The sequence below is a fragment of the Bos indicus genome, chromosome 14 (assembly GCF_029378745.1).
Source record: "Bos indicus isolate NIAB-ARS_2022 breed Sahiwal x Tharparkar chromosome 14, NIAB-ARS_B.indTharparkar_mat_pri_1.0, whole genome shotgun sequence".
In the NCBI taxonomy this organism is placed as follows: Eukaryota; Metazoa; Chordata; class Mammalia; order Artiodactyla; family Bovidae; genus Bos; species Bos indicus.
The window spans coordinates 37,906,118-37,933,623 of NC_091773.1; the positions used below are offsets into that span (position 1 = coordinate 37,906,118).

Consider the following 27,506-nt stretch of genomic DNA (forward strand, 5'->3'; position numbering starts at 1 on the left):
CTGTGACTTGGTGCCATTCATATAAACTAAAAAAAAAAAAAAAAATTGAAGACGACAGTTTTCCCATTATACAGAATCAAGAGCATGTGATGAAAACATCTATTACTGAGAATTTCTGGAGGGGAAGGGATGGGCCTGGGTAAACAGACAAAGGGGAAGAGGGGAGAGAAGGGGGGCCCTGCATTCAGAAAGTCAGGACCTGAGAAGCGTGATTCCTTCAACCCTCTACACTAAGGGGTTCAGCAAAGAAGAGAGGAGGAGAGGGAGGGATGGGCAGAGGGGAAGGGGCAGGGCAGGAGGGACGACACAGAAGGACAGTCAGAGGGCGCTGACCCCAGCTCACAGCTTTGCCTCCACTCCATCACTGTAGTCTTGAAGTTCTATTTCCTGGTGGTGTAATAGCCCGTCAGTAGTTTGGGGACCCTCCAATGTGCTCACGTGTACAGAGTCACCCCTCAACTCTGTACAAGCAAGCCTGGATTAGACCCGGTTTGCAGGCTTGAATACTAACAGGAACTGAAAATGCCATTTGCTGGCGTTAGAAGTGGACCCTTGGACTGATTCCTATAAAAAATGCTCTGTTTTCTTTTCATAAATACACAGACTGGTAGAGTATAAACACTGCAGAACACAGAGACCAAAGAAATGAAAAGAAAGGTGAGCCCAAGATCAGATGTGATTGAAAAGTCCCTCCTTTCCCCTCCCCTTGCACCCACTGATTCCATGGGTGGCCGTGATGGTACCTCTCCTTTCCTGGAACCCCAGCCTTGAAGAGCCTGCCAGCCTCTCAACCTCAGGCCGGGTGGGGAGGCACTGGGGTGGTGGGGAAAAAGCTGCAGGGAGCCAGGGATAGTGAATGAACTCCTAAACAAACTCTCCACTGACACATCACTAAAAATAAGTATGCTTACATGCATAACACATTTTTGGAACAGTATCCTGAACTCTCTCTTTTCTCCTCTCCAGGGACTTAACATCTCATACTCAAGCTTTATAGGAAATCAAATGCAGGTACAACAACACTGGGCATGGCAGGTAGGAGCTTCTGATGTCTGGGATCGATGCTCATCTGCCAAGAAGCTAAGGAATTGCAGAGCATGGCCGGGCACCATGTATCAGCTGCTAGCCCGTATCCCGGTCAGACGCTGATAAGGCTCGCTGGGGCATTGCCTTATTTAGTCAGACTTCTGGGCCCAAACACCGGTGCACGGTGACAACTGCGCATGCTATTCTCAGTGCTCCTCCTCTCGGTCATTGGTGCTGACACACCAATTACAAAAAGTGTCGCCATTATTTAAACAGCCCCTTGCCTTTTCGGGCAGCAGCTTTCTACCCAGAACAATGGTAACGATATCACCGAGAAACCTGAACCTCTTCACTGGGCAAAGAATTCCCATAAGGAACACCGACAATTAAAATTCTAATTCTTAAGGCCTTCCACCACCATTGATCCCAATATTGAACCAATTATACATGAACACTCTTATTGGCTAAACTGTTTATTTGTTGTAGCAAGGCATATTATGATTCTACTTGGCTAAACTGCCTTTTCCCCCATAAACTAGTATTATTACTAGTTTTTACTAGTTATTACTAGTATTTCTAACTAGATAATTTTTTTAAAAGCAGCTTAAGTGTAGAGACTCATACTTAGAAGTCAATAATTTGATCTGGACCTTACTGTGCTTGGGCTTCCCTGATGGCTCAGTTGGTAAAGAATCTGTCTACAGCACGGGAAACCTGGGTTCGATCCCTGGGTTAGGAAGATCCCCTGGAGAAGGGAATAGCTACCCACTCCAGTATTCTGGCCTGGAGAATTCCATGGACTGTATAGTCCATGGGGTCGCAAAGAGTCGGACATGAGTGAGCAACTTTCACTTCACTTCACTTACTATACTCTTAATTGTACCAATAAATATGAATCTTGTTTCAGTAGCTCAGGTGTGTCTGACTCTTTGCAACCGACCCCATGGACTGTAGCATGCCAGGCTTCCTTGTTCATCAGCAACACTTGTTTATCTATATACAAACATGTGTATGTGCATAAATCACTATATGTGTTTAAACTGCTTTCTGCAAGAAATCTAGCACATGAGCAGTTTTAATTGTTTAGATGATGAGGAAGCTCTTTCTGTACTGAGAATTCCAATACATACTGTTAATTAAAAAAAACACAGGGTAGGGAATAGTGGGGATTCCAGTTATAATCCTATATCAGCTATTCCAAGACCTAAAAACCTCTAAAAATCATAATTTTGTAAGCTTAGTGTTCAAACATATCTGACAGTAACACCTGAATGCAACTGACATGAGGCTATTTATGGTTCTTATTTATCCCACTTTGGTGTGAATATTCAGTTTCCCTGGAGAATTAATTTATCGCTTAGTGCTGCACAGATCCCCTGGGGGTGTTATGTCATTTATACTCTATGGACCATATTGCTTTTCTAAAATCCAGTAAATTTTGAATTCTACAACCCATCTGCACCCAAAAGGTTTTGGAACGCAGTTATGGACTTGTGGTATGTAACCATCTGTGTCAAAGGGAATAAAATGTATATCTGTATGTATAAATTATCAAAAGCTTATGAAGTACTAATAACACTGGTTATCTTCAGGGAGGAGAAGTGCTTAGTGGGAGTTGAGTGTGTGAGGGAGTTTATCACTCAGTCTGTTCCATTTTGTAACTTGAAACATTTGAACTGTGAACATGTATCACATATTGAAAAAATAAATTAAAAAAATTTTAAATCACCCATTCTATGCATACTACAAGAACCTGATCTTTTTAAAATACATCCTATTAACAAGTCTGGTCGGCAATGTTTCACACCCACTGTCAGTGGGTCTCTTCGACCAAACTTCCTTAGTCACTGTGAACTCGAGTTTCTTTTTACTCTCGTCCTGAACATACTTCCCACTCTTCCTCAAAATACTGTTTGCAGTTTGTTTCTTAAATGAAGGCTTTGTCTCCCTAACCCAGCTGTGGTTACTTCGCTTATCTCTGTACATCTCTAAAATTCATGTAGCTGGCCAGATATGTTTGCTTATTTGTCCTTTTTTTTTCCTATTGTACTGGAATCTCATGAAAGTAGGGATAAAATATGTTGCTTTAAAAACTTTACTTGGCAGTTTTTCTTAAATGAATGGTTAATTATACTGTGTGTATATATAGGGTCTTCCTAATGAACCTTCAAGGGCCTGCCCAAATACTAATAAATATTAGCGAAACGGAATTAAGCCTAGAAAACAAAAATTACTTCACAAGAAAGCTTTATAATGAAAAGAAAACAGAAAACACAATCAAGGCCAGTTTCCGAAGGCTCAAATACCACCTGTAATGACAATTAGAGGTAGAGTTCTGGGATGACAGAGAACTACTCTGAATTTACAGTTTCCAAGAGCAGACACATGCCCGGATGGTAAAGAAAACCCAGTTACATTTTGGTGCTCTTGCGTGCAGAAGCAGGGACCTAATAATAAGTGCTCTGAGCTGGGACTTCCCTGGTGGTCCAATGGCTAAGACTCCCTGCTCCCAATGCTGGGGGCCTGAGTTCAACCCCTGGTCAGGGACCTAGATCCCACATGCCACAACGAAGAGTTTGAATGCTGCAATGAAGACGTGACACAGCCAAATAAATAAATATATTTTTAAAAAAGCTCTCAGTTAAAGAAACAAGTTATCTACTGATCATGGTAAGTCCTGAGGACCTAAACTAAGAGTCAAAACCTTTAAAAACCATAGGCTGCTAAATATAGAAATAACCCAAATCCTTATCTTACAATCCTTGAAATCACTTCAAAAGGATTTCTGAAAAGGTCACTAAACTGCATTCGTACACATACTCATTTTACCAATTAGTCCAGTTTAAGATGGAAAGCAGAGACTTTTGAAGAAGAGTAAATTCCATCCAGTGAAGCTAAATTTCCCCTTATGCATTCATCCAAGTCCATTGTTTTGCATTGGTAACAAACTGTTGCATTTGAAACCATTAAAAAAAAAAAACATCTTGAATAAAAACTATATACTCTCTCCTTTTTATCCTTGGAAATTAATCCTACTATAGAAATTCACTTTCTCTTTTCAGGACAATTTTTTAAAATTTATTTATTTTTAATGGGAGGATAATTGCTTCACAATACTGTGTTGGTTTCTGCCATACAGCAACATGAATCAGCCACAGGCATATATATGTGCCCTCCCTTTTTAACACAGTTTTCTTTTTTTGGCTGAGCTGTGCAGCTTGTAGGATCTTAGTTCCCTAACCAGGGACGGAACCCAGGCCCATGGCAGTGAAAGTGCTAAGTCCTGACCACTGGATTGTCAGGGAAGTCCCAAGAAATTTACTTTTAAGCCATATTTATGTAGTCACAAAATAAAGACAGAATGGCTAAATAGTTTTCAATACAAATATGTACTTGTTGTAACTGATAGCCACTGAATTTTTTTAAGCCAGAAAAACCTTGGTAAGAATTCTAAGTCACCATTTTCACCTTACAGTTGAAAAAAAAACAAGTCCAGAGAAATCAGTTTATTGGATGTGTTCGATCTGCCATGCACTGTCAGGTATGCAATTATTAAGAGCTAAAAAAGACACAAGTACACACCTAGGGCTTTCCAGGTGGCGCTGGTGGCAGAGAATCCACCTGCCAAAGGAGGAGACGTGAGAGACATGTGTTATGAGGAGCCTGGCAGGCCACAGCCCATGGGGTCCCAGAAGAGACGACTGAGTGACTGAGCATGCACACACACACAAACTTAGAGCCTACTAAGTATTGAAACAAGAGGTCTGCACCTAATGTCAAGGGTGGAGAGAGGAAGACTGAGGAAGCTAGAAAAGGCAGCCGGGAAGCAGGGAGAGGGAGAGAGACCAGGGCTTTGGCAGGGACAGGTTTCGCTGTTGTCCCCACCCCCGAGCCTCCTGTCACCCTCCTCGGCAGGATTTCAGCTGCACCTGCACTGGCTCCTGTAACCAGCTGTTTACTAGTCTGGTCACCCAAAGGCCAGGGCTGCCTCTGAAAACCCCTTTTGTGGCCATGTGTAAGGTTGGCGTGGAGCAGGCTCTTGGTCAGCATCCGTCAACTGGACTGGATGGACACACATAACTTTATGGTAAAAACAGGCCAATCTAGAAGGAGGGTGGATGCTGTCTCTGAGAGGAAAAGTAGGAGAAATGGGAAACAGGAGAAGGCAGATGTGAGCAGAAGGCAAGAAAAAGCAAGAGGCAGAAGGCAAGAGATAATTAAGGAACACACACGTGTTCAAGGAAATGCTTTATGAAGATGAAACAAAAAGAAAGTTAAGTTTGTGGACAATTCTCAACAGAGGTGAATGGGCGTGTTATTCTTAACCCACCCTAAATAAACAGATCAGGAAACGAGACACTCCTTAGTTATTCGAATAATCTTTTGTCCCTACATTTCCGGCAATGCCTAGTAAATATTATAACTGTGTAGAGCTGACTTGGCCTTAAAAAATGACTTTCAAACCAGGCACTTCTTTTGTGCATGGAGTAGGAATGCTCCCTAAGAGTCTGTTGTGTGGCCAACACGGAGTTGTTCAGCAAAGGGAGTGGATGAGATACCGGAAAGGAGGCTGCTGTGTAAATTATGAAAGACACCCACCAACCAACCCAAAGAAATCCATTTACTCTAAAACCACAGAACTATTAAACCAAGCGACCTTCAAGAAGGAGGAAATAGATTTTCTATAGAAATCTTATTTGAGAAGATGGTGCATTTGTTCAGTTAGATCTGATAGTCATTTCTTTCTGGGATTGAAAGGACAAAAAGGATCACCAGGGCCTCACATAACCTCAGTCACAGCCATAGGCATCTGTATCCATCACAGGCATGCCACCACCCACAGCATGGTCCTCTTCAGAGAAAGATACTAACACCCATCTGCTTAGCAAGAACAGTAAGATGGTATAGCAGATTTATAATGGTAACCAGAGCTTTGAGTTTTAAAGGTGATACCTCCAAAAGTACTTCATTGAAAGGTGCACAAGAGGGACTTTCCTGGTGGTCCAGTGGTTGAGAATCCACCTAGCGATGCAGGGGACAAGGGTTCAGGCCCTGGTTGGGGAAGATCCCGCATGCCACAGGACCACTAAGCCACAACTACTGAGGCCGCACACTCTAGAGCCCATGCTCCACAACAAGAGAAGCCCGAATGACACAGCCAAGACCCAGCACAGCGCCGCTCCTCCAAAAACAGTGCAAAACAATCCCCAGCCTTCAGCGGCATTCCAGGAAGCAGGTACGTTTTAAGATGCTCCCCACTGCCCTGCTGGTGCTCTCACACCTGCTTCCGCGCTCTGTTCTCACACACTTTGCTCTGCTTAGAACGCATCCCCCCATTTCTGCTGCCCAAATTGTTCTAGTGGTTCAAGAACCAATTCTAACCCTCTCCCCGTAAAGCCTTTCCTGACACTCCCCAAAGGATAATTCACTTTGCTCTTTAAAACGTTACGCAGAACTGGAAAGATTCAGAAAAACAACTGCTTATATCCAGGCACAGACTCCCCACCTTGGATCACGGTGACCTGTCACATTCTACCATGGGAGTGGAAGCAGCTGGAGATGCGGGGCTATCCCGGGCTTCCTTGTGAACTCCTGGCAGTACACGCTCATGGAAGCACTGACGGTGTTCACTGTGATAAATGTGTGGGGGGCGGGCGGGGGCAAGCTGGATCTTCCATGAATTTTCACAGTACACATGACACATGGGTCTGTACTGACTTCTCCCAATTTTTTATTTTTCTGATGTCATTTTCCAAATGACAAATGTACCCAACTTTATATGGATAGGAGAGACTGGTTTCAGTTGTCCCTCTAAAGCCTAAGCAGAAACACTCAGAGGAGGCTATAATGAAGAGGTTTTAATAACAGACGCTGCACACTTGTTTTTCTTTGATTAAACAGAGAAGTAGTACACAAAGAATTTTTCTATCTAACTTTAATGTTATTTTCTCATACTTTCGAGTCTGGCTGCTTTCTCCTAAAGCAATATGAGGCCGGAATGCAGAGATGCAAGGCAAGTAGGTGGGCAACTGTGCTGGAAAGAGAAGTTCAATCAAATCCTGTTTAGCAAGGCGAGACCGGGACAAAGACACAGGTGTTCTGCTCAAAGCTGTTTCAACTTCCCTGGCAGACAAAACACAAAGGAGAGTCAGGCTGGTCTCAAAACAGAAAACCTGCGTGACAAAAAACCTGTCTTTGTGGCTTCACAAAGTGGCTTCACACCGTCCATACACACCCTGGGGTGGCGGCCTTCAGGCACCTCACCCAGAGGCCTGGTCACATCCACCACAGGCTGGGGGCTTTCTTCACGTCTGTATGTGATGAATTAGGAGAAAATCCTTCATCCTCTTCTAGAACTGGGTGAACCTCTTTCTCAGAGACCTATGACTGCAATACCTTTCCACTAAACCCAATAACTGAACATGTCTATTACTTGATCAGATCAGATCAGATCAGTCGCTCAGTTGTGTCCGACTCTTTGCGACCCCATGAATCACAGCACGCTAGGCCTCCCGGTCCATCGCCAACTCCCGGAGTTCACTCAGACTCACGTCCATTGAGTCAGTGATGCCATCCAGCCATCTCATCCTCTGTTGTCCCCTTCTCCTCCTACCTCCAATCCCTCCCAGCATCAGAGTCTTTTCCAATGAGTCATGCGAAGGCATGAGGCGGCCAAAGTACTGGAGTTTCAGCTTTAGCATCATTACTTCCAAAGAAATCCCAAGGCTGATCTCCTTCAGAATGGACTGGTTGGATCTACTGCCTTATGCATACTAAGTTGCTTCAGTTGTGTCTGACTCTTTGCGACCCTCTGGACTGCAGCCTGCCAGGCTCCTCTGTCCATGGGATTCTCCAGGCAAGAATATTGGAGAGGGTTGCCGTGCCCTCCTCCAGGGGATCGTCCTGATCCAGGGATCGAACCTGCGTCTCCTACACTGCAGGCGGATTCTTTACCAATGAGCCACTGGGGAAGCCTGGCTAGTGTCTCAAAAGGCATCATATCCTCAGATACGCCCGACAAGGCAGCAAGAGAACAACTTTACCGAAAACCTTGTGCCCTGTGGTAAGAACAAAAGCACACACCTGCTTAGATTTGCTGGCACCAGGCACCCTTCCAAACACCACATTCCAACACATGGGAGTCCTCTCTCCAGCCCTGTGAGGAGGCACTATTAATCATCACACCCAGTCCACAGATGAGAAAACTGAGGCTAGGAGAGGTACAGTTGTTTGCCTGAGACCACTCGGCTGAAAAGTGACAGCCAAGACTTATTGTTGCTCCTACTATATAGGGTGCTGTACTACCATGCCATGTTACAGAAAGACCGCAGAAAAATTCTCTGGGTGAAAATCAGGCTGTCATGTTAAAAGACTCATGTGAATTGCTTCCCTCTTTCCTCCCTTCTGAAATTCTCCACAAGGCAACCAGCTCACCTTCACCTCTTGCTTCATCTTCCAGCAATGATACCTGAATTACAGTTGCCATGTGAACCTTCTATTCCCAGGCCCAGACTGACCCAAAGGAGGCAATGGCATTTTCACAGAGCTCAAACTGCAGTTCAGAGCCAGGCATACAACACAGCCCTTGCCTGAGATAATGCTGTCAGAAACAGGACAAAAGGGACCCAACTGTTGGAAGATACTGGTGGGGAGGGAGCAGCAGACACTCATTCCCTGTCACCCCACAAGTGACTGGCAGTCCCTGGAGAAACAGGGACTCTACAGAAGGCTGGTCCCCACTGCAGGCAGGGGTTGCACTTAACCTCTGCTCTCACATACCTGGTTTCCCAGGCCTGTCTGGTCTACCCTGGGGGAGCCATGGAGGCAGCAACCTGCCAATCTTTTTTTTTTGCCACACTGAGTGGCAGGTGGGATCTTAGTTCCCCAACCAGGGATCAAACTCGCGCCCCCTACAGTGGGAGGGCAGGCTCTTAACCACTGGGGAAGTCATGAAACCTGCAAATTTGAAAAAACTCCTCTGACCACGGGAGAAGGCTCAGTCACTGGAACTGACAGCAACAAAGCAGGTGGAGCCAAGTGGCTGGGAGGGAAATCCAGCAATAGGCTTGAGAGTCTCACCAGAAGCTGACTTGTCACCACCAGAGAGGAAGGCTCCAGCCCTGGCTCTCTCTGTGCCTCTCTCAGGCCGACCACAGATACCTACCTGACAGCTTCAGTTCCACCGGAAGCAGCTGAAGGCCATCAAGGTGGATGGGAGAGGAGCCGAGATGAAGTCGACCACAGGGAATGAAACGAGGCCAAGAGCAGCCTGGACGGACGCCCTAATTGCCACACCACTGAGCCACAGTGAGCCAAAGCGGGCAGCCAACGGAGACTCTTCAGCAATCTCTTCTTCCCAAGAATCCCTCATTTTTCGCGGAAAACCCTGCTGTCGGGGGATGCTCCCACACTCTGCTGCCACCTCCACGGAGCTCTTATTTCATTTCCAGCTGCATGGCTAGTTGCCAACATGTCCACCTCTGTCCCTGGTGATGAATGTCCGGGAAGATGGGGCCCTGTCATTCTCATTTGGATCTCTCCCAGGGCACCAAATCTCCCTTGCTCTACAGAGAGCGTGTCTTCGAGAGATAGTCAAAATGAAAACAGAACTGACACTAACATGAAACCGTTATCATCCACTTTCCATTTAAACTGATGATCCTCGTTCAACCCTGGAGACAATCTTGGGAGAAGCCATCACACGCCCATGTGCAGCTGGAGGGGCGTGAGGCCTGGAAAGGTCCAGTGGCTTGCCCACGACACACCATTGGCAGCGCCAGGACATGAACCTGGACTGCAGTTGCAGTGTCTGTTCTCGACCACTAATACCTTGAAAGTGAAAGCGTTACTCGCTCAGTCATGTCTGACTCTATGTGACCCCAAAGACTGCAGCCTGCCACACTCCTCTGTCCATGGGATTCTCTAGGCAAGAATATTGGAGTGGGTTGCCATGCCCTCCTCCAGGGGATCTTCCTGACCCAGGGATCCAACCCAGGTTTCCTTCATTGCAGGTGGACTCTTTACCGTCTAAGCCACCAGGGAGGCCCACTAATACCTCGGACTGCCTCTCTGTGCCCTGGAACCAGGCGAACATAAATGACAATAACATTTGAGCCGAGGAAACAAGAGAGACCGCTCCATCCGCCAGTCTTCACCCTGACCTTTGCCCTGTGGTTTCCTCGGCTCAAAAAGCCCATCATCCCCTTTCTGTTCCTGGAAAGGCCAACATGTCCTCTCCAATTTGCCCCTTGGTTCCCTGGGCTGTTAAGGACCCTCTGTTGGGCTCTTACACATTCTGTCCTTTGCTATATCACACCGAGTAATATCTGCTGGTTTTCTCTTCAACCTCCTGCCCTAGCATATGAGGCTTCTGAGAGCAAAGGCTGCCTTTTCACAAAATTTCACGTGGAAGTATTCAACAACTGTTGGCTTGGCTGTATTCGTTTTTCTAGCTGAGGCCTAGGAAAGCAGGGTCATGAACCATAAAGACCTTTTAGTAAATGAATGATCATTTCCATTAAACTGAACAATTTTTATACAGTTATCTTAGTATAGAGATTTTAAAAATACATGTATAAAGTATTGTGGAGAAGGTAATGGCAATTCACTCTAGTATTCTCATCTGCAAAATCCCATGCACAGAGGAGCCTGGCAGGCTACAGTCCATTGGGGTTACAAAGAGCTGGACATGACTGGCTACTGCTGCTGCTGCTAAGTTGCTTCAGTCGTGTCCGACTCTGTGCAACCCCATAGACGGCAGCCCACCAGGCTCCCCCGTCCCTGGGATTCTCCAGGCAAGAACACTCAAGTGGGTTGCCATTTCCTTCTCCAATGCATGAAAGTGAAAAGTGAAAGTGAAGTCGCTCAGTCGTGTCCGACTCTAGTGGACCCCATGGACTGCAGCCCACCAGGTTCCTCCGTCCATGGGATTTTCTAGGCAAAAGTACTGGAGTGGGGTGCATGACTGAGCACTCACACACAATACAGGAACTGTTAGATTGGATCTTAGTCTTGTACTGAGAATTCTAAGTCTCTAAGGAAGAATACCAACCTAAAGATGACAGAACAATCAAAACCAAGTATTTAGAGTGCCGACGTCTTGACACCTGTGCCAGGTTCCATACAAGATTTAAACACTGTATGGTTTTTATTAGCTAGATAGTATATATTGTGCTAAGTCGCTTCAGTTGTGTCTGACTCTGTATGACCCCATGGACTGTCACCCACCAGGCTTCCCTGTTCATGGGATTCTCCAGGCAAGAATACTGGAGTGGGTTGCCATCTCCTCCTCTGGGGAAATATTCCCGACCCAGGGATCAAACCCATGTCTCCTGTGTCTCCTGCACTGCAGGCTGATTCTTTACCAGCTGAGCCATGGGGGAAGCCCACTGTATATATTAATAAGCATCAAATAGTCCTCTAAAGTCTAAAAGGGACCTGCTCATGAAGATCATTTTCTTTCCACGTGTGTAGGATAAGTAAACATTTCATTCCAGGTACAACCCTCAGAGTTCTTACTGAAAATGGTTCTAGCTTGCTTTAGATTTGTGCTTAACTATGAGGAAAAGTAAGACTTTTACAGCTCATTGGTTCAGTGTTTATTGATTCAGACTTCTAAAGATTATTTAGAATTTAAATGAGAAGAATTCACACTAATCAGAGATGCAACATATGGGAGAAAGGAGGAACAGAAAAATTGGGAGGAAAAAACTCCTGAAAATGTCATGAGAAAATCTAGTTTTGCACAGACTACCTTAAATTCCTAAAGGTCCTTATACCTATTTAGTGCAGAAACCGTACACATCTCAATTTGCCTAAAATTTTCATTTTTTTTCCTACAAAGATATCCCTCCTTAATTCCTATGACTTGAAAAGTTTAAACTTTCACATCTCTGGCTAATTCAGAGTCCTCATAGAGACAAAAATTATAAAGCGTGATTCAATGTAACCCGTAATGTTGAAAGAATAAATTATCTTTGAAGAGTTTATGATATAAATAATCATTTTGTTTATAATTATATAAAAAATTATATAAAAAAACAATTTATATTTTGATTCACTTAAGAAATGATCATAGTTTAATTAAGAATATTTTTCTTTTCATATCATCCTGTTTTATGAGCATTAAGAAAAACCGCTGACACACTAGAAGCAGTAACTAGTTTCTTCTCAACGGAAAAACCAGACTGCTCCACAGTGACCCTTGCACCTCAGTAAGCACCTCCACACCTGCCTGCTTTCTAGCAGGAGCTGTGATTTCTCAGCTGGTGGGTCAGATTCAGCTGAAGAGAAGGCCCTTTCAAGCAGGGACTTGCTAAGGCTATGCAGGAAGCTTGGACTGGACCCCTGGACACCTCAGCTCTTGAAGACCAGGTGGATTTTCTATTACAAGTTAAGAGAGGCGATCAAACAAAACAAATCCACAATGAGTTAAGAGTGGGGGCCAGAGAAAGAAAAGATGTAGCTGTTATCACCGTGTGCTGTGCACATGCTTAGCTGTTTGCAACTCTTCTGCAACCCCATGGACTGAACACTGGAGTGGGCTGCCATTTCTTCCTCCAGGGGATCTTCCTGACCCAGGTATTGAACCCATGTCTCTTTTGTTACCTGAACTGGCAGGCATATTCTTTACCACTAGAGACAGCTGCGAAGCCCGAGGTGGTATCATGGAACACGATTAACACAAAACGAGCCTCTAGCACTCTCTGGGTTTGGATCCTCAGCTGAGCGAGAGTGCTCTGCTCGGGATTCCTCACTCACTCTCCGTTCTCTGTACTCCCTACTGCACACGGGGAACATGCCTACTGATGTCCTTCTACAGGTAAACCCTGGACGGTAAGGCTGGGGCCTGAAATTATACACTGCAGAGTTTCCACATTTTTAATTATTAAGACATGTATCTTCATGTAGGTCATGTGCTCCTTTTCCTTATTTTGTATACTTATTTTTTGTAACGCAGGTCACATTTTAAACTCAAAATGGATTAAAGATCTAAACGTAAGACCAGAAACTATAAAACTCCTAGAGGAGAACATAGGCAAAACACTCTCCGACATACATCACAGCAGGATCCTCTATGACCCACATCCCAGAATATTGGAAATAAAAGCAAAAATAAACAAATGGGACCTAATTAAACTTAAAAGCTTCTGCACAACAAAGGAAACTATAAGCAAGGTGAAAAGACAGCCTTCAGAATGGGAGAAAATAATAGCAAATGAAGCAACTGACAAACAACTAATCTCAAAAATATACAAGCAACTCCTACAGCTCAACTCCAGAAAAATAAATGACCCAATCAAAAAATGGGCCAAAGAACTAAATAGACATTTCTCCAAAGAAGACATACAGATGGCTAACAAACACATGAAAAGATGCTCATCATCACTCATTATCAGAGAAATGCAAATCAAAACCACTATGAGGTACCATTTCATGCCAGTCAGAATGGCTGTGATCCAAAAGTCTACAAGCAATAAATGCTGGAGAGGGTGTGGAGAAAAGGGAACCCTCTTACACTGTTGGTGGGAATGCAAACTAGTACAGCCACTATGGAGAACAGTGTGGAGATTCCTTAAAAAACTGGAAATAGAACTGCCTTATGATCTAGCAATCCCACTGCTGGGCATACACACTGAGGAAACCAGAAGGGAAAGAGACACGTGTACCCCAATGTTCATCGCAGCACTGTTTATAATAGCCAGGACATGGAAGCAACCTAGATGTCCATCAGCAGACGAATGGATAAGAAAGCTGTGGTACATATACACAATGGAGTATTACTCAGCCATTAAAAAGAATACATTTGAATCAGTTCTAATGAGGTGGATGAAACTGGAGCCTATTATACAGAGTGAAGTAAGCCAGAAAGAAAAACACCAATACAGTATACTAACTCATATATATGGAATTTAGAAAGATGGTAACAATAACCCTGTGTACGAGACAGCAAAAGAGACACTGATGTATAGAACAGTCTTTTGGACTCTGTGGGAGAGGGAGAGGGTGGGATGATTTGGGAGAATGGCATTGAAATATGTATAATATCATGTATGAAACGAGTCGCCAGTCCAGGTTCGATGCACGATACTGGATGCTTGGGGCTGGTGCACTGGGACGACCCAGAGGGATGGTATGGGGAGGGAGGAGGGAGGAGGGTTCAGGATGGGGAACACATGTATACCTGTGGCAGATTCATTTTGATATATGGCAAAACCAATACAATATTGTAAAGTTTAAAAAAAAAAACAAAAAAACTTCCAAATATAACCATAAATTTAATCAGGAAAAATACCTGAAACATGTATGTTAATTAGTTATTAGTGTGAGAAGGCAATGGCAACCCACTCCAGTACTCTTGCCTGGAAAATCCCATGGACGGAGGAGCCTGGTAGGCTGCAGTCCATGGGGTCGCTAAGAGTCGGACATGACTGAGTGACTTCACTTTCACTTTTCACTTTAATGCACTGGAGCAGGAAATAGCAACACACTCCAATGTTCTTTCCTGGAGAATCCCAGGGATGGGGGAGCCTGGTGGGCTGCCGTCTCTGGGGTCACACTGAAGCGACTTAGCAGCAGCAGTGTGAGTGCTCAGTCATGTCCAACTCTTTGCAATCCCACGGACTGTAGCCGACCAGGCTCCTCTGTCCATGGGATTTCCCAGGCAAGAATATTGGAGTGGCCTGCCATTTCCTTTTCCAGGGGATCTATCTGACAGGATTGAATCTGTGTCTCCCGCATTGGCAGGTGGATTCTTTACCACTGAGCCACCTGGGAAGCCTATAATTAGCCACCAGTACATTATTTAAAAGAACTTTTTCTTGAATCCTTGGTTTACTTCACTGGATTTATAAAGGTATAAGCAGAAGAGTGGCAAGAATACACAGAAGAACTGTACAAAAAAGATCTTCATGACCCAGATAATCATGATGGTGTGATCACTCACCTAGAGCCAGACATCCTGGAATGTGAAGTCAAGTGGGCCTTAGAAAGCATCACTATGAACAAAGCTAGTGGAGGTGATGGAACTCCAGTTGAGCTATTTCAAATCCTGAAAGATGATGCTGTGAAAGTGCTGCACTCAATATGCCAACAAATTTGGAAAACTTAGCAATGGCCACAGGACTGGAAAAGGTCCGTTTTCATTCCAATCCCAAAGAAAGGCAATGCCAAAGAACACTCAAACTACTGCATGATCGCACTCATCTCACACGCTAGTGAAGTAATGCTCAAAATTCTCCAAGCCAGGCTTCAGCAATACGTGAACTGTGAACTTCCTGATGTTCAAGCTGGTTTTAGAAAAGGCAGAGGAACCAGAGATCAAATTGCCAACATCCGCTGGGTCATTGAAAAAGCAAGAGAGTTCCAGAAAAACAACTATTACTGCTTTATTAACTATGCCAAAGCCTTTGACTGTGTGGATCACAATAAACTGTGGAGAATTCTGAAAGAGATGGGAATACCAGACCACCTGACCTGCCTCTTGAGAAACCTATATGCAGGTCAGGAAGCAACAGTTAGAACTGGACATGGAACAACAGACTGGTTCCAAATAGGAAAAGGAGTATGTCAAGGCCGTATATTGTCACCCTGCTTATTTAACTTCTATGCAGAGTACATCATGAGAAACGCTGGGCTGGAAGAAGCACAAGCTGGAATCAAGATTGCCTGGAGAAATATCAATAACCTCAGATATGCGGATGATACCACCCTTATGGCAGAAAGTGAAAAGGAGCTAAACAGCCTCTTGATGAAAGTCAAAGAGGAGAGTGAAAAAGTTGGCTTAAAGCTCAACATTCAGAAAACGAAGATCATGGCATCTGGTTCCATCACTTCATAGGAAGTAGATGGGGAAACAGTGGAAACAGTGTCAGACTTTATTTTTTGGGGGCTCCATAATCACTGCAGATGGTGATTGCAGCCATGAAGTTAAAAGACAGTTACTCTTTGGAAGGAAAGTTATGACCAACCTAGATAGCATATTCAAAAGCAGAGACATTACTTTGCCAACAAAGGTCTATCTAGTCAAGGCTATGGTTTTTCCAGTGGTCATGTATGGATTTGAGAGTTGGACTGTGAAGAAAGCTGAGTGCTGAAGAATTGATGCTCTTGAACTGTGGTGTTGGAGAAGACTTGAGAGTCCCCTGGACTGCAAGGAGATCCAACCAGTCCATTCTAAAGGAGATCAGTCCTGGGTGTTCTTTGGAAGGACTGATGCTGAAGCTGAAACTCCAATACTTTGGCCACCTCATGTGAAGAGTTGACTCATTGGAAAAGACCCTGATGCTGAGAGGAACTGGGGGCAGGAGGAGAAGGGGACAACAGAGGATGAGATGGCTGGATGGCATCACTGATTCAACGGACATGAGTTTGAGTGAACTCCGGGAGTTGGTGATGGACATGGAGGCCTGGCGTGCTGCGATTCATGGGGTTGCAAAGAGTCGGACACGACTGAGTAACTGAACTGAACTGAAGCAGATTTATTTTTCTGTTTGAGTATTTCATACTAAATGTAGTTTTCCCAGCTGATAATTATAAATAAATCCATAGACAAAAGTCATGTTTCAAATAGAGAAAAAATGAAAGATGCCTTTTTCTAAGCATCTGGCAAAGAAAATCACGGGTATTAATTTCATTCTGTGGACTTAAAGACACCAGGCAGCATGTAAAGTTAATGAGCTAATGAGATCTATGACTAGGGTATAGCTAATCATCTAGATATTTTGATGACTAGCCTCTTAATAGAATAAAAATATGAGTGAAGTCAGTCAGAGGAGAAATATCATACGAAATATCATATATGTAGAATCTAAGAAGAAATGATACAACTGAATGTATCTACAAAACAGAAAGAGAGTTACAGACAGAAAAATGAACTTATGGTTGCCAGGGGGAAGGTGTCGTTAGGGACCTTGGGAAGGTCATGTACACACTGCTATATTTAAAATGGATAACCAACAAAGACCTATTGTCTAGCACATGGAACTCTGCTCAATGCTACATGCCATCCCTGGATGGGAGAGGGGTTTGGGGGAGAATGGATACATGTCTATGTATGGCTGAGTCACTTCACTGTTCACCTGAAACTACCACAACATTGTTAACTGGCTATACCCCAGTACAAAATGTTTTTGGTGTTAAAGAAAATAAAAATTAAAATAAAAAACAAAACAGATTTGCTAATGTGATTTCTGACAGTGGAATTATGCAAATAGAGATGTTAGCTATAACCATAACCAAATCTTGTTCACTATCTTATCTTAGTAAAAAATAATTCCTTGCTTCCCAAACATGGGTCACTATTTCCGACACTTCCTAATAAATTTCTCAACCTCCGCTCTATTCATTTTCCTAATGACTTTGTTACAAATGACAACACAAATCTTTGATTCTCACGCTGTCGTTTCCTTGGAAGCTCTTAAATGCACAAGGCTTCAAAGTGCCATTCTTAAGAGAAATCATCTGTCTGTTTCGTTCCTCCTTGAATGTCCATAAATTGAAAGCTCCTCCCCAAAGTGTCTCCATCATCGTTTATGTTCTTCTTGTGCTCGCTGCTAACTCTGCTCAGATCCTCAGAGCCTGAACTCCCTTCTACACAACCACTTGTATACATGATGAGTTCTGCTCTATAAATTTCAAGGACCCCGTCCTTTATGCCTGAACTGACTTATTCACGTCCTGATGTTCCCGTCCCAACTTCTGCGGCTTGCAGTCCACGCTGTGCATGGCAGCTAAAATCACTCTCCTCACATGTTGTCTTGCTCATGTTACTAACTTCCTCAGAACTCTGAAACACTTTCCACTTGTGTGTTGCATAACACCTGATTAGTGCTTTCAGGCTCCTTTAACAGGCAGCACTCCCCCTTATCTAATTGCTTTCCTTTCTCTCCCACCATGACTCAGCTGTGCTCTACACCACTGCAAAGCAAAACACTTAGATCAAATATGTCACGGGGTAGTGCGAGATACAGAAGGGGCTTGAGTGCATTTTTTTGTACAAACATTTGTAAGATTTCTCAAAAGGAAATGAAGCTCTGGAGTCTGAATCTGATAGCAGGGACCTATCCAGCAGTTCCAGCCTCCTACTTTCCTAGTGTTTTTATTTTTTTCTACAAATCGGCAGCGTTAATTTTTGAGGAATTTCAGGGCAACTCCATGACTGCCCTCCCCAAATTTACTAACTTTCTGGATCATTGCTTCTCGTGGTAGGATGAGGGTGAAAGTGATGAGTCTGCCCATGAAAGAGCCTTGTTTCAGGTTTTATTGACAATGGAACTCATTAGGGGACATGAACACAGATCATTAGATGATTAAAAAAGCCATGAAAGATCACTCCAGCAAGCCACAGGGCAGAACTGCACACAGATAATGAACACTGGTGATTCTCACTGCCTTTAAGCAGTTCTTCTTTCTCTTCAGGCTGTGAATCATCAGATACGCTTTTCTTTCTCCAACTGGCAAAAATCTCTGTTTGCCTCTGAGACAAATCATGCCTTTGTGTCCGTTTAAAATGTTGCTCAGGGCTTCTCTGTGGTTCAGCGGTGAAGAATCTGCCTGCAGTGGAGGAGATGCGGGTTTGATCCCTGGGTCTGGAAGATCCCTGGAGAAAGGAATGGCAACCCACTCCAGTATTCTTGCCTGGAGAATCCCATGGACAGAGGAGACTGGTGGGCTACAGTCCATGGGGTCGCAGAAGAGTCGGATGTGACAGTGACTAAAGAGCAACAATGATATGTTGCTCAAGGCTCAAATCCCTTACAAATCACGCCAGACCAGTTCCATCTGGCACGAGGCATACCAGTTACACCAAGAATCCCTACCTCTTTATTCAAGCTGCCTAATTTCTCCCCCTTTTCTCCTTACTGGGCCTTCCTTTAGGGCCAGCATTCCTATACATATATGTTTACATAGACACTCTATGGGCTATATCTAAGACTTGTTTTCTTTATTTTGTTGGCTGATGCCTATACTTCCCTGGAAATACCTTTAAAGTCTTATTACTGGGCACTGAATACAGCAGCGGCCCTGTACGATTACAAATATAGCAACTTTAATTTAAAGAAAACTTCTAAACAATAAAGTTTAGTGACTGAACTTCCATGCCACAAAGTGAATGCATTACTGAAGATTCCAAAGCAAAAGAAAGGGAAAACCTTTAAACAAGCTCTTCTTCCCCTTGTTTTCATTTATAGAGCTAAACATTACTGACTGCTCACTTTAAAACCGCATTTTAATAATTCCAACAATGAGTTGAAGGTTATTCTAATTTGGTGAGGAGTAAGAAGAATGGCTTCCCTGGTGGCTCTGGTAGTAAAGAATCTACCTGCAATGAGGGCGCCCCGGGTTTGACCCTTGGGTCGGGGAGCTTCCCTGGAGAAGGGAATGGCTACCCACTCCAGTATTCTTGCCTGGAGAATCCCATGAACAGAGGAGACTGGTGGGCTACAGTCCATGGGGTCACAAAGAGTAGGACAGGACTGAGCGAATGTTTCAGTTTCAAGAATAGCATAATTTTAAAAAGTGCTTTCACTGTCAAATGTATACAGTAACATTAAACAAAAATACAACAAAATACTACTAAGATATGAGGCCAAGTAAAAAGTCTTTGCAACTGCTTTATGAACAGTCAATTTATTTCCTTTGATACCTGTAAGACTAACCATTTGGAGATTTTAATCTACTTCAAAACCTGTATGGAATGGAGGCAGAGTGCTAACAGCTGACTGAACGAATTACTCTGTGCTCTTATTTAACTACTTCCTATGAGTACAGGTTACCTCCCATCAACTCTACGCTTGTGCGTGTGGCAGGGGGAGGGAAGGGTTAGACTCACATTTCCTCTTCCCCTTCAGGGCTAAATGTGTGAGCACCTAACATACCTCTGTCATGACTGAGGCTCACTGGTATGTTAAGGGTGCTTCAAAACAGCTTCGATCTTGGTTAGACACTCCTCACTACAATTTTCTTTCTAACAATTTACACAGTTATGCATTTCCCCTTGCAATCCATCATCTTCTGATTGCGGATAAGTCTGGAGTTGGAAAAGTAAAATGTTACTGATGTTTCACTAGGTTTTTTTTTTACTCACGGACAGAGTTCTGTAAGAAGCACTGTTGGCAGAGTGGTGGGAAATCAAGGTTCAAAAACAGGCAAAGGAAACTTCCCTGGTGGTCCAGTGGTTAAGAATTTCCCTGAAAATGCAGGAGACATGGGTTCAATCCCTGGCCCGGGAAGACCCCACATGCTGAGGGGCCACTAAGCCCATGTGCCACAACAACTGAAGCCCCGGAACTCTAGAACCATGGAGCCGCAACAAGAGAAGGCACCGCAATGAGAAGCTTCTGCTTTCCATAACTAGAGAAAGCCCACACACAGCACCAAAGACCCAGAGCAGCGCCCCCCCTCCCACCAAAAAAAAGCTGCCCTATATTTAAAACAAAACAAAAAAAAATAGGCAAAGTAGGTGAATTCACTCAATGGTGGAGACCCAGACTGCGGCGTTCTGTGACGGTCTCGTCTCGTTTCCCACTTCCTCACTCCCATTGTATTGGTAAGAACGAGAGACCTGGAAAGATTGCTTGTTCACTATGTTTGAAATAAATCACCCATATTCTGGGAATGAATGAACCTTTCTGCTAATGTGATTCAGGGGCATCAGAGCATCAGACACACGTCTTAGGTCTGCATCTGCCTTTCAGCCCCCACTTCCAGTTCATCCACTTCTGCTCATTTTATCCCTTGCTTTACTACTACCCCCACCCTTGACTGAGTTTTTGTCATCTCCACAGACCACGCCTCCAGTCTTCACCCTACTTAAATCCATCTCAAAGGCAGATGGCTCCCTGCTCGAATTCCTTCAAAGACTCCCCAAGGCCAACAGTTGAAAACTCAGCTCCCAAACCTTTATGACCTTGTTCCTGTGACATCTCAATGTAGCACACGTGAGCAGGCTTGAGGATAACCCGGGAAGTCTGTGAAAGGCAGATCTCTGGGCTTCACCCAAAGGTGTGATAATTCAGTACCAGGTGCAGGACCCGGGGTTTTTTAGCAGCCCTTGGGGTCTGCCCTGTGATGGATGGAGCACACCTGGGGGAGCACTGCCCTTCCATCCCACTGCCTGGAGGAACCTACCCTGGGCACGTTCCCTACACTCTGTCTTCCCCAAGATGCTCCAGGCAAAAGGAGCTTGCCAGCACCTGCTTCCTGCCTCATCTCCACAGCTCACGCTCAGCCCCACTCCCTGAAGGCCCCACGTGCATTTGGTGATCTTCCTCTTCTTTCATGTTTCCAGGTTTTTCTCAGAATTTATGATGGTATACTGACATAATCTGTTTATTCTTGTCTCTGACACAAGATTTGTGGCTGCTGAATGAATAATATCTGTTAAATGAAACAGCGGCAAATGCAGTACATGTCTGTGTGTTAAGTCGCTAAGTAGTATCTGACTCTGTGACCCTCTGGTCTGTAGCCCGCCAGGTTCCTCTGTCCATCTCCAGGCAAGAATACTGGAGTGGGTTGCCATTTTCTTCTCCAGAGGTTCTTTCTGACCCAGGGATTGAACCTGCATCTCCTGCACTGGCAGGCAAGGTTCTTTATCACTGAGCCATCAGGGAAGACCAAAATGCAGTTCAGTTCAGTCGCTCAGTTGTGTCTGACTCTTTGCGACCCCATGGACTGCAGCACGCCAGGCCTCCCTGTCCATCACCAACTCCCGGAGCTTACTCAAACTCATGTCCATTGAGTCGGTGATGCCATCCAACAATCTCATCCTCTGTCATCCCCTTCTCCTCCCACCTTCAATCCTTCCCAGCATCAGGGTCTTTCAAATGAGTCAGTTCTTCACATCAGTGGCCAAAGTACTGGAGTTTCAGTTTCAGCTTCAGCATCAGTCCCTTCCAATGAATATTCAGGACTGATCTCTTTTAGAATGGACTGGTTGGATCTCCTTGCAGTCCAAGGGACTCTCAAGTCTTCTCCAACACCACAGTTCAAAAGCATCAATGCTTCGGCGCTCAGCTTTCTTTATAGTCCAACTCTCACATCCATACATGACTACTGGAAAAACCAAAGCTTTGAGTAGATGGATCTTTGTTGGCAAAGTAATGTCTCTTCTTTTTAATATGCTGTCTAGGTTGGTCATAGCTTTTCTTCCAAGGAGCAAGAGTCTTTTAATTTCATGGCTGCAGTCACCATCTGCAGTGATTTATATGACTTCACAGTTCTGCTTCCAGACAGATCTTCCTTTAAGAGCCTATAGAGAGAATGTGGGGTAAAGAAAAAATCCCAACCCAATTCGCAAAGTCCAGTGGAGGCTAAAGCCCTGGGTTCTGATGGTGACGCTGCCTGGGATCCTCCCTTGCTAGGCTGTCTACTGGCCTTGTGACCTTCTTATGCCTTGGTTTCCCACATGCTCAGTGTTGCTATGGGGATGAGAGGAGACGACTGATGACAAGGTCGCGGCACGGGTCCAGGCTCCAGGTAACTGGCCAAAAGGTAGCACCCCAACTGCTATCCTCACACCAAAAGGGGAAGGGCGTTTGCACTGATGTGTGATATATATGGGGGACCGTTAAGGAGTATCTACACTACTTCCATATCTGGAAACACTGCCAAAAAATTCACTAACTGCTCAACAGCTACCTTTGGTGTCTCTGAATCCATATGCTGCTCATGAGATTTCTGCTACTGTCAAAAATCATACCTTATAGACTCTAGGAAGAATTTTTAATTTAAATTAAAATGTGATTTAAATTAAATCCAGGCAAGAATACTAGAGTAGGTTGCCATTTTTTTTCTCTAGGGGATCTTCCCAACCCAGGGATCAAACTCGCATCTCCTGTATTGGCATGTGGGTTCTTTACCACTAGCACCACCTGGGAAGCCCCACTAAATATTTAAACATCCTGATATTTTTAAAAGAATGCGTATTCATCTTCCCTTCAGCACAATACAATTCTTATATACTCTAGCGTATATACTGCTGGCATTCCTACTGTCACATAAGATTACATGTTTGGAGACATTTGATCAACTTTTTCTAACTTAGTCCAGGCCTGCTACGGATCTTGAGGGTGATCACAGAAGACAAACAGGGGCTAGGCAAAGGAAAGGGGCCTGGGAGGGAAGGCATCCCAGGCGGACAAGAGTCGCCTGTGCAAATAGCACAGGAAATTGTCTACCATAAGTGGCCCAGGCTGGGTTAAGTGCTTCTGGTGGGGCCCTCCAAGTTGCAGCCCTGCCTTGCTCCCAGCTCTTGTCCTGGTGCAAGGAGCCTGCCAGTTTCCCCAATCTTCACGACACGTGTTATTTGTTACTCATCTCTCTATTCCTAGGGCCTAGTGCCATGCCTGGACAGAGCTGGCACCAAGTAAATGTTTGCCAAATGATGTTTCTGTAGCACAATAATTTCTGAGAATGATATTTTGTTCTCACGTGTTGCCAAGACAGAAACAGGCCAACAGATCTTGCTCACTGGGTAGGTCCCTTGAGCACAAATCATAGAAAGCATAATTTCACAAATTCAGGAACAGACATTCTGATACCTGCATTGCATTAAGGCAAAAGGCTCCCAAGCATTTAATGTGTGAATTGCTTTACCGCTACTTCTTAAAAAAAGAGCTGTGTCTAGTATCATGTACAAGGAATTCTTCCTTCGTGGCAGGCCTCATCAATGTCTTTGCTCTTCAGGGCTAGTGTCTTGAGTTCTCCACATACAGTACAAACCCTTTCTGAGTTCCAGGTCCATGTCCCCTTTTGTCTTCGGCGCTGGCAACTCAAAACTCAAGAAGTTAAAAACATCCCAATTCTTCCTCCTCTCTAAATCTGTACTTTCCTCCCTGGTCCCTATCTCCATAAACTGGACCGGCATCCATCCGGTTGGCCACACCAGAAACTTGAGTCATTGACTCGTCTTTTTCTGTTCTCTGCACCGTCAACCAAACATCAGGTGCTCCTGAGTCAGCCTGGGAGGCTTCTGCCCGTACATTCACCTCTTCCCATCTTCACTGCCATGGCTCAGCTCAGCCCATGGGTGCTCACCAGGATTACTAGTTAGCCGATTACTACTTAATCTGTCTCTAGTCTTATTTCCTGCCCCTTCCACCCTTCAATCTCTATACCACCTCCAAGCAGAGTGATCTTTCTAGAATTTGATCATGTAATTCTTTTGCCTGAAACTAACAATAGCTCTCTCCTGTCTTCAGGATAAGGTCCAAATTTCTCCTTAAAAGTCAGGGAGCCCTTGGTTACTTCTCCACCTCATCTCTCAACACCCTCTACCTAGTACCCTCTTTTCCAACCTTACCAAACATTTTACAGCACCCCCAATACACTGTGCCCATCGTCCTTTTGCACTATCCACCATGTTCTTCTGTAAAATGTCTACACAGCCTTTAGTTCCCAGCTGGATACCACCTGCAGAATCTCACCTCCAGCCCCAATCTATGATTAAGCTCCTCCTCAATGGACATGGGTTTGGGTGGACTCCGGGAGTTGGTGATGGACAGCGAGGCCTGGCATGCTGTGGTTCATGGGGTCACAAAGAGTCGGACACGACTGAGCGACTGAACTGAACTGAACTGAACTACTACCTGGACTTTCCTGGTGGTTCAGATGGTAAAGAATCTGCCTGCAATGCGGGAGACCTGGGTCCGATCCCTGGGTTGGGAAGATCCCCCGGAGGAGGGAATGGCAACCCATACCAGTATTCTTGCCTGGAGAACCCCATGGACAGAGAAGCCTGGCAGGCTACAGTCCATGAGGTCGCAGAAGAGTTGAACACAACTGAGTGACTCTCTCCCTCTCTCTCTGTCTCATACACACACACACACACTAACTAAACTCATAGCAAGGTGCGAATCATCCAACAGATAACTGCTTTTTAAAATCTGTACCAACCAGACACTATGACTGAATTAGGCCCTAATCATAATTTTATATTTACACAGTAAGAAATCAGTGAATATTACAAAGAACAATCAGAATTAGTATTTCACTGAGATAAGAAACTTATAAAATGGGCTGGTAACCAAGTATCTGGGCTTCCCAAGTGGCTCAGTGGTAAAGAATCTCCCTGCAATGTAGGAGACACAGGAGACATGGATTCAATCCCTGGGTTGGGAAAATCCACTGGAGGATGAAATGGCAACCCACTCCAGTATTCTTGGTGGGAAAGTCACATGGACAGAGGAGTCCAGTCCATGGGGTCTCAAAGAATTGGATGCAACTGAACATGCGCGCACACAGAGAACCAAGTATCTTTTCTGGGACTCTAGGCCAGACTGTTAACTAACGTGTTAACTGACAATGGATTGGGGTTAGAGGTACCACTCTTTCAGGGTTATTTGTATCTTTTACAAGGTAACTTGTCAGTCCATAGCTCAAATGACTCCGAAATCACTGGGATGAGCTGCAGGAGGTGGAAACTAGTGACCAGGGCTAGTGGAGGGTGGATGGAGCTCCATCGTCTGACATTCTGCCATCCTCACTCTTGAATCCTAAAACCAAGCTCCCATAGGATTTTTCATCATGTTTTGACTAGGAGGCTCCACCCCCATGAATCTCAAACCTTTCCCCTAACAGACGGAAGTAAACAGATGAAATCTTGAAATATTAATTCCAAAAAGCTTCCTCACCAATAATAAAAAAATGAAGCTGACAGAGATATCTAGACCAAGCAACTGAGATCAAAATTTGATTGACCTGATATCGTAGAGAGGCTTCCCAGTGGCACTAGCGCTAAAGAATCCATCTGCCAAGGCAGGAGTTGTAAGAGATGTGGGTTTGATCCCTGGGTTGGGAAGATCCTCTAGAGCAGAAGTGACAACCTGCTTCAGTATTCTTACTTGGAAAATTCCATGGGCAGAGAAGTCTGGTGGCCCCATACAGTCCATGGAGTCAAAAAGAGTTGGACACAAATGAACAAAATTGACAAAAATTTTACCTCATTTCCAGTTTTTAAAAAACAACAACAAAAAAATATAACAAATGATGTGTTATCTCTAGCATAATTGTTTTTAAAACACTAGAAAGTGGATTAATTGTATTTTACTTGGCTTGAATAAGTTTCTTTGGGTGCATAGGGAAATTCTAAGAAGATTTGACTTCAAAGAGCTGTACTACTTTCCAGGCAATCTTGATTCCTCACACCTTAATTAAATTTCTGATAAAGCAGCTTATTCTGAGTTGAGCATATTATACAAATAAATATGAAACGCCAACCAAAACAGAAGGGCAAAATTATTAAAAGCTGATTTGGTTGTAGTCTCAAGAGGCCATTGGACTAAAGCTGAGTGACTTACATAAATACCTTTGGCATTTGTTGGATCCTGTTCCTAAACACAATGTTCATATTTCATCTATAATAAGAAAAGCATCTCAAAGATTTGCAAGGCACTGGTCTTGCAAGCGTCCAGTTTGGTGTCTTGAGTAAAGTGAGATTGGCAGAGTCAGCTTAATCCATAATGGAAAGTTGTGAGCAGGGTGCTGGGGCCGCCTGGCAGCTGCGGCTCCCAGGCGTCTGCCGCTAGGTGAGCATGTGCACACAACTCTGCCACTGGCCCCCTAAAAAGAGCTTCTCCAGGGCAAAGCGCAGGTTCACACAGAGCCCATGGGCTGGAACTTGAATGCAATCACACCTCCAGCCTTACGATAAACAGTGTACTAGGGTGGTTTCCATTACAACCAAGTTGTACTAAAAAGTATCTGCTGCTTTCATTTTTCATATTGACTGAATCAGTCAAGTGTCGTATTTCACAGTTCACTGAGATGGAATCTGCTGAAATCTGGGCTGTCTGCAGCAAACTCAGATTTCAGCAGTTAAAACCAGGCCAACATGCGTCCCCAAAACCTAGCTTCTCATCACCCTGGATTGTTTTTTTCCCTCCGGTCCTCAGAGCCGGTTTTCACCAAATAGGTCTCTGCAGAACTGACTCACCTCAGGCCCGTCCACTCCACGCACAGCACCCTTCTCCTCACCCTCCCTGCTCAGTCACAGTGGGTAGCCATACCTGCACCATTCAGGGTTTCACAAGGAATGTTTTTAATGGCTCTAGAGTGTGGGTAACTGTGCGGTCATCCCAGCATGACAGCCCAAGACTGAGTTTCATTAAATCGGAATTACTTGGACATACCTGTTAATCATGAAAACTCAGGCTCACCTCAATGCCCCAGGGTTTCTGAATGGGCCTGGCACTGGTAGGGCTGGATGAAGAATTTTTTAAAGAAAGATCTTTAGAAACGAGATGACCTAAGAACACTTTACAAGGTGCGGGTAACAGTATGTTCCAATGTCACGTGTAATGACCTGTTAAGCCACCAAGTTAAGTAACGTCAGAGCTGAAGGAGAGGAGCGGGCGTGGGCCTGCTCTGGGTCCCTGAGTTTGGCCTCTAGATAAGCATTATAGCCAGGCTCAGCCCTCTGTCTGTGGGCACAACAGGGCTGACGCCGAGGTCATCTTCGTGGTTTCAGCTGTCTCTTGGCA

At 44.5% G+C, this 27,506-nt stretch overlaps 1 protein-coding gene across 8 annotated transcripts in view; it reads right to left on the minus strand.

Moving 5' to 3' along the window:
* JPH1 (junctophilin 1) overlaps nt 1-27,506 on the minus strand; it is a 91,895-nt gene that overhangs the window by 50,595 nt on the left and 13,794 nt on the right. The window contains exons 3-4 of one of the 8 annotated variants that reach the window (XR_011570610.1): nt 20,114-20,216; nt 18,264-18,579 (exon numbers count right to left, since the gene is read on the minus strand). The exons of 5 other annotated variants lie outside the window; for them this stretch is intronic. Coding sequence is in view for 1 of the 3 variants with exons in the window: in XM_070802718.1 (XP_070658819.1) it covers nt 22,162-22,276 (115 nt within the window). In the remaining 2 variants the exon portion in view is untranslated. 2 more of the 8 variants (XR_011570609.1, XM_070802718.1) reach the window with 2 other exon arrangements.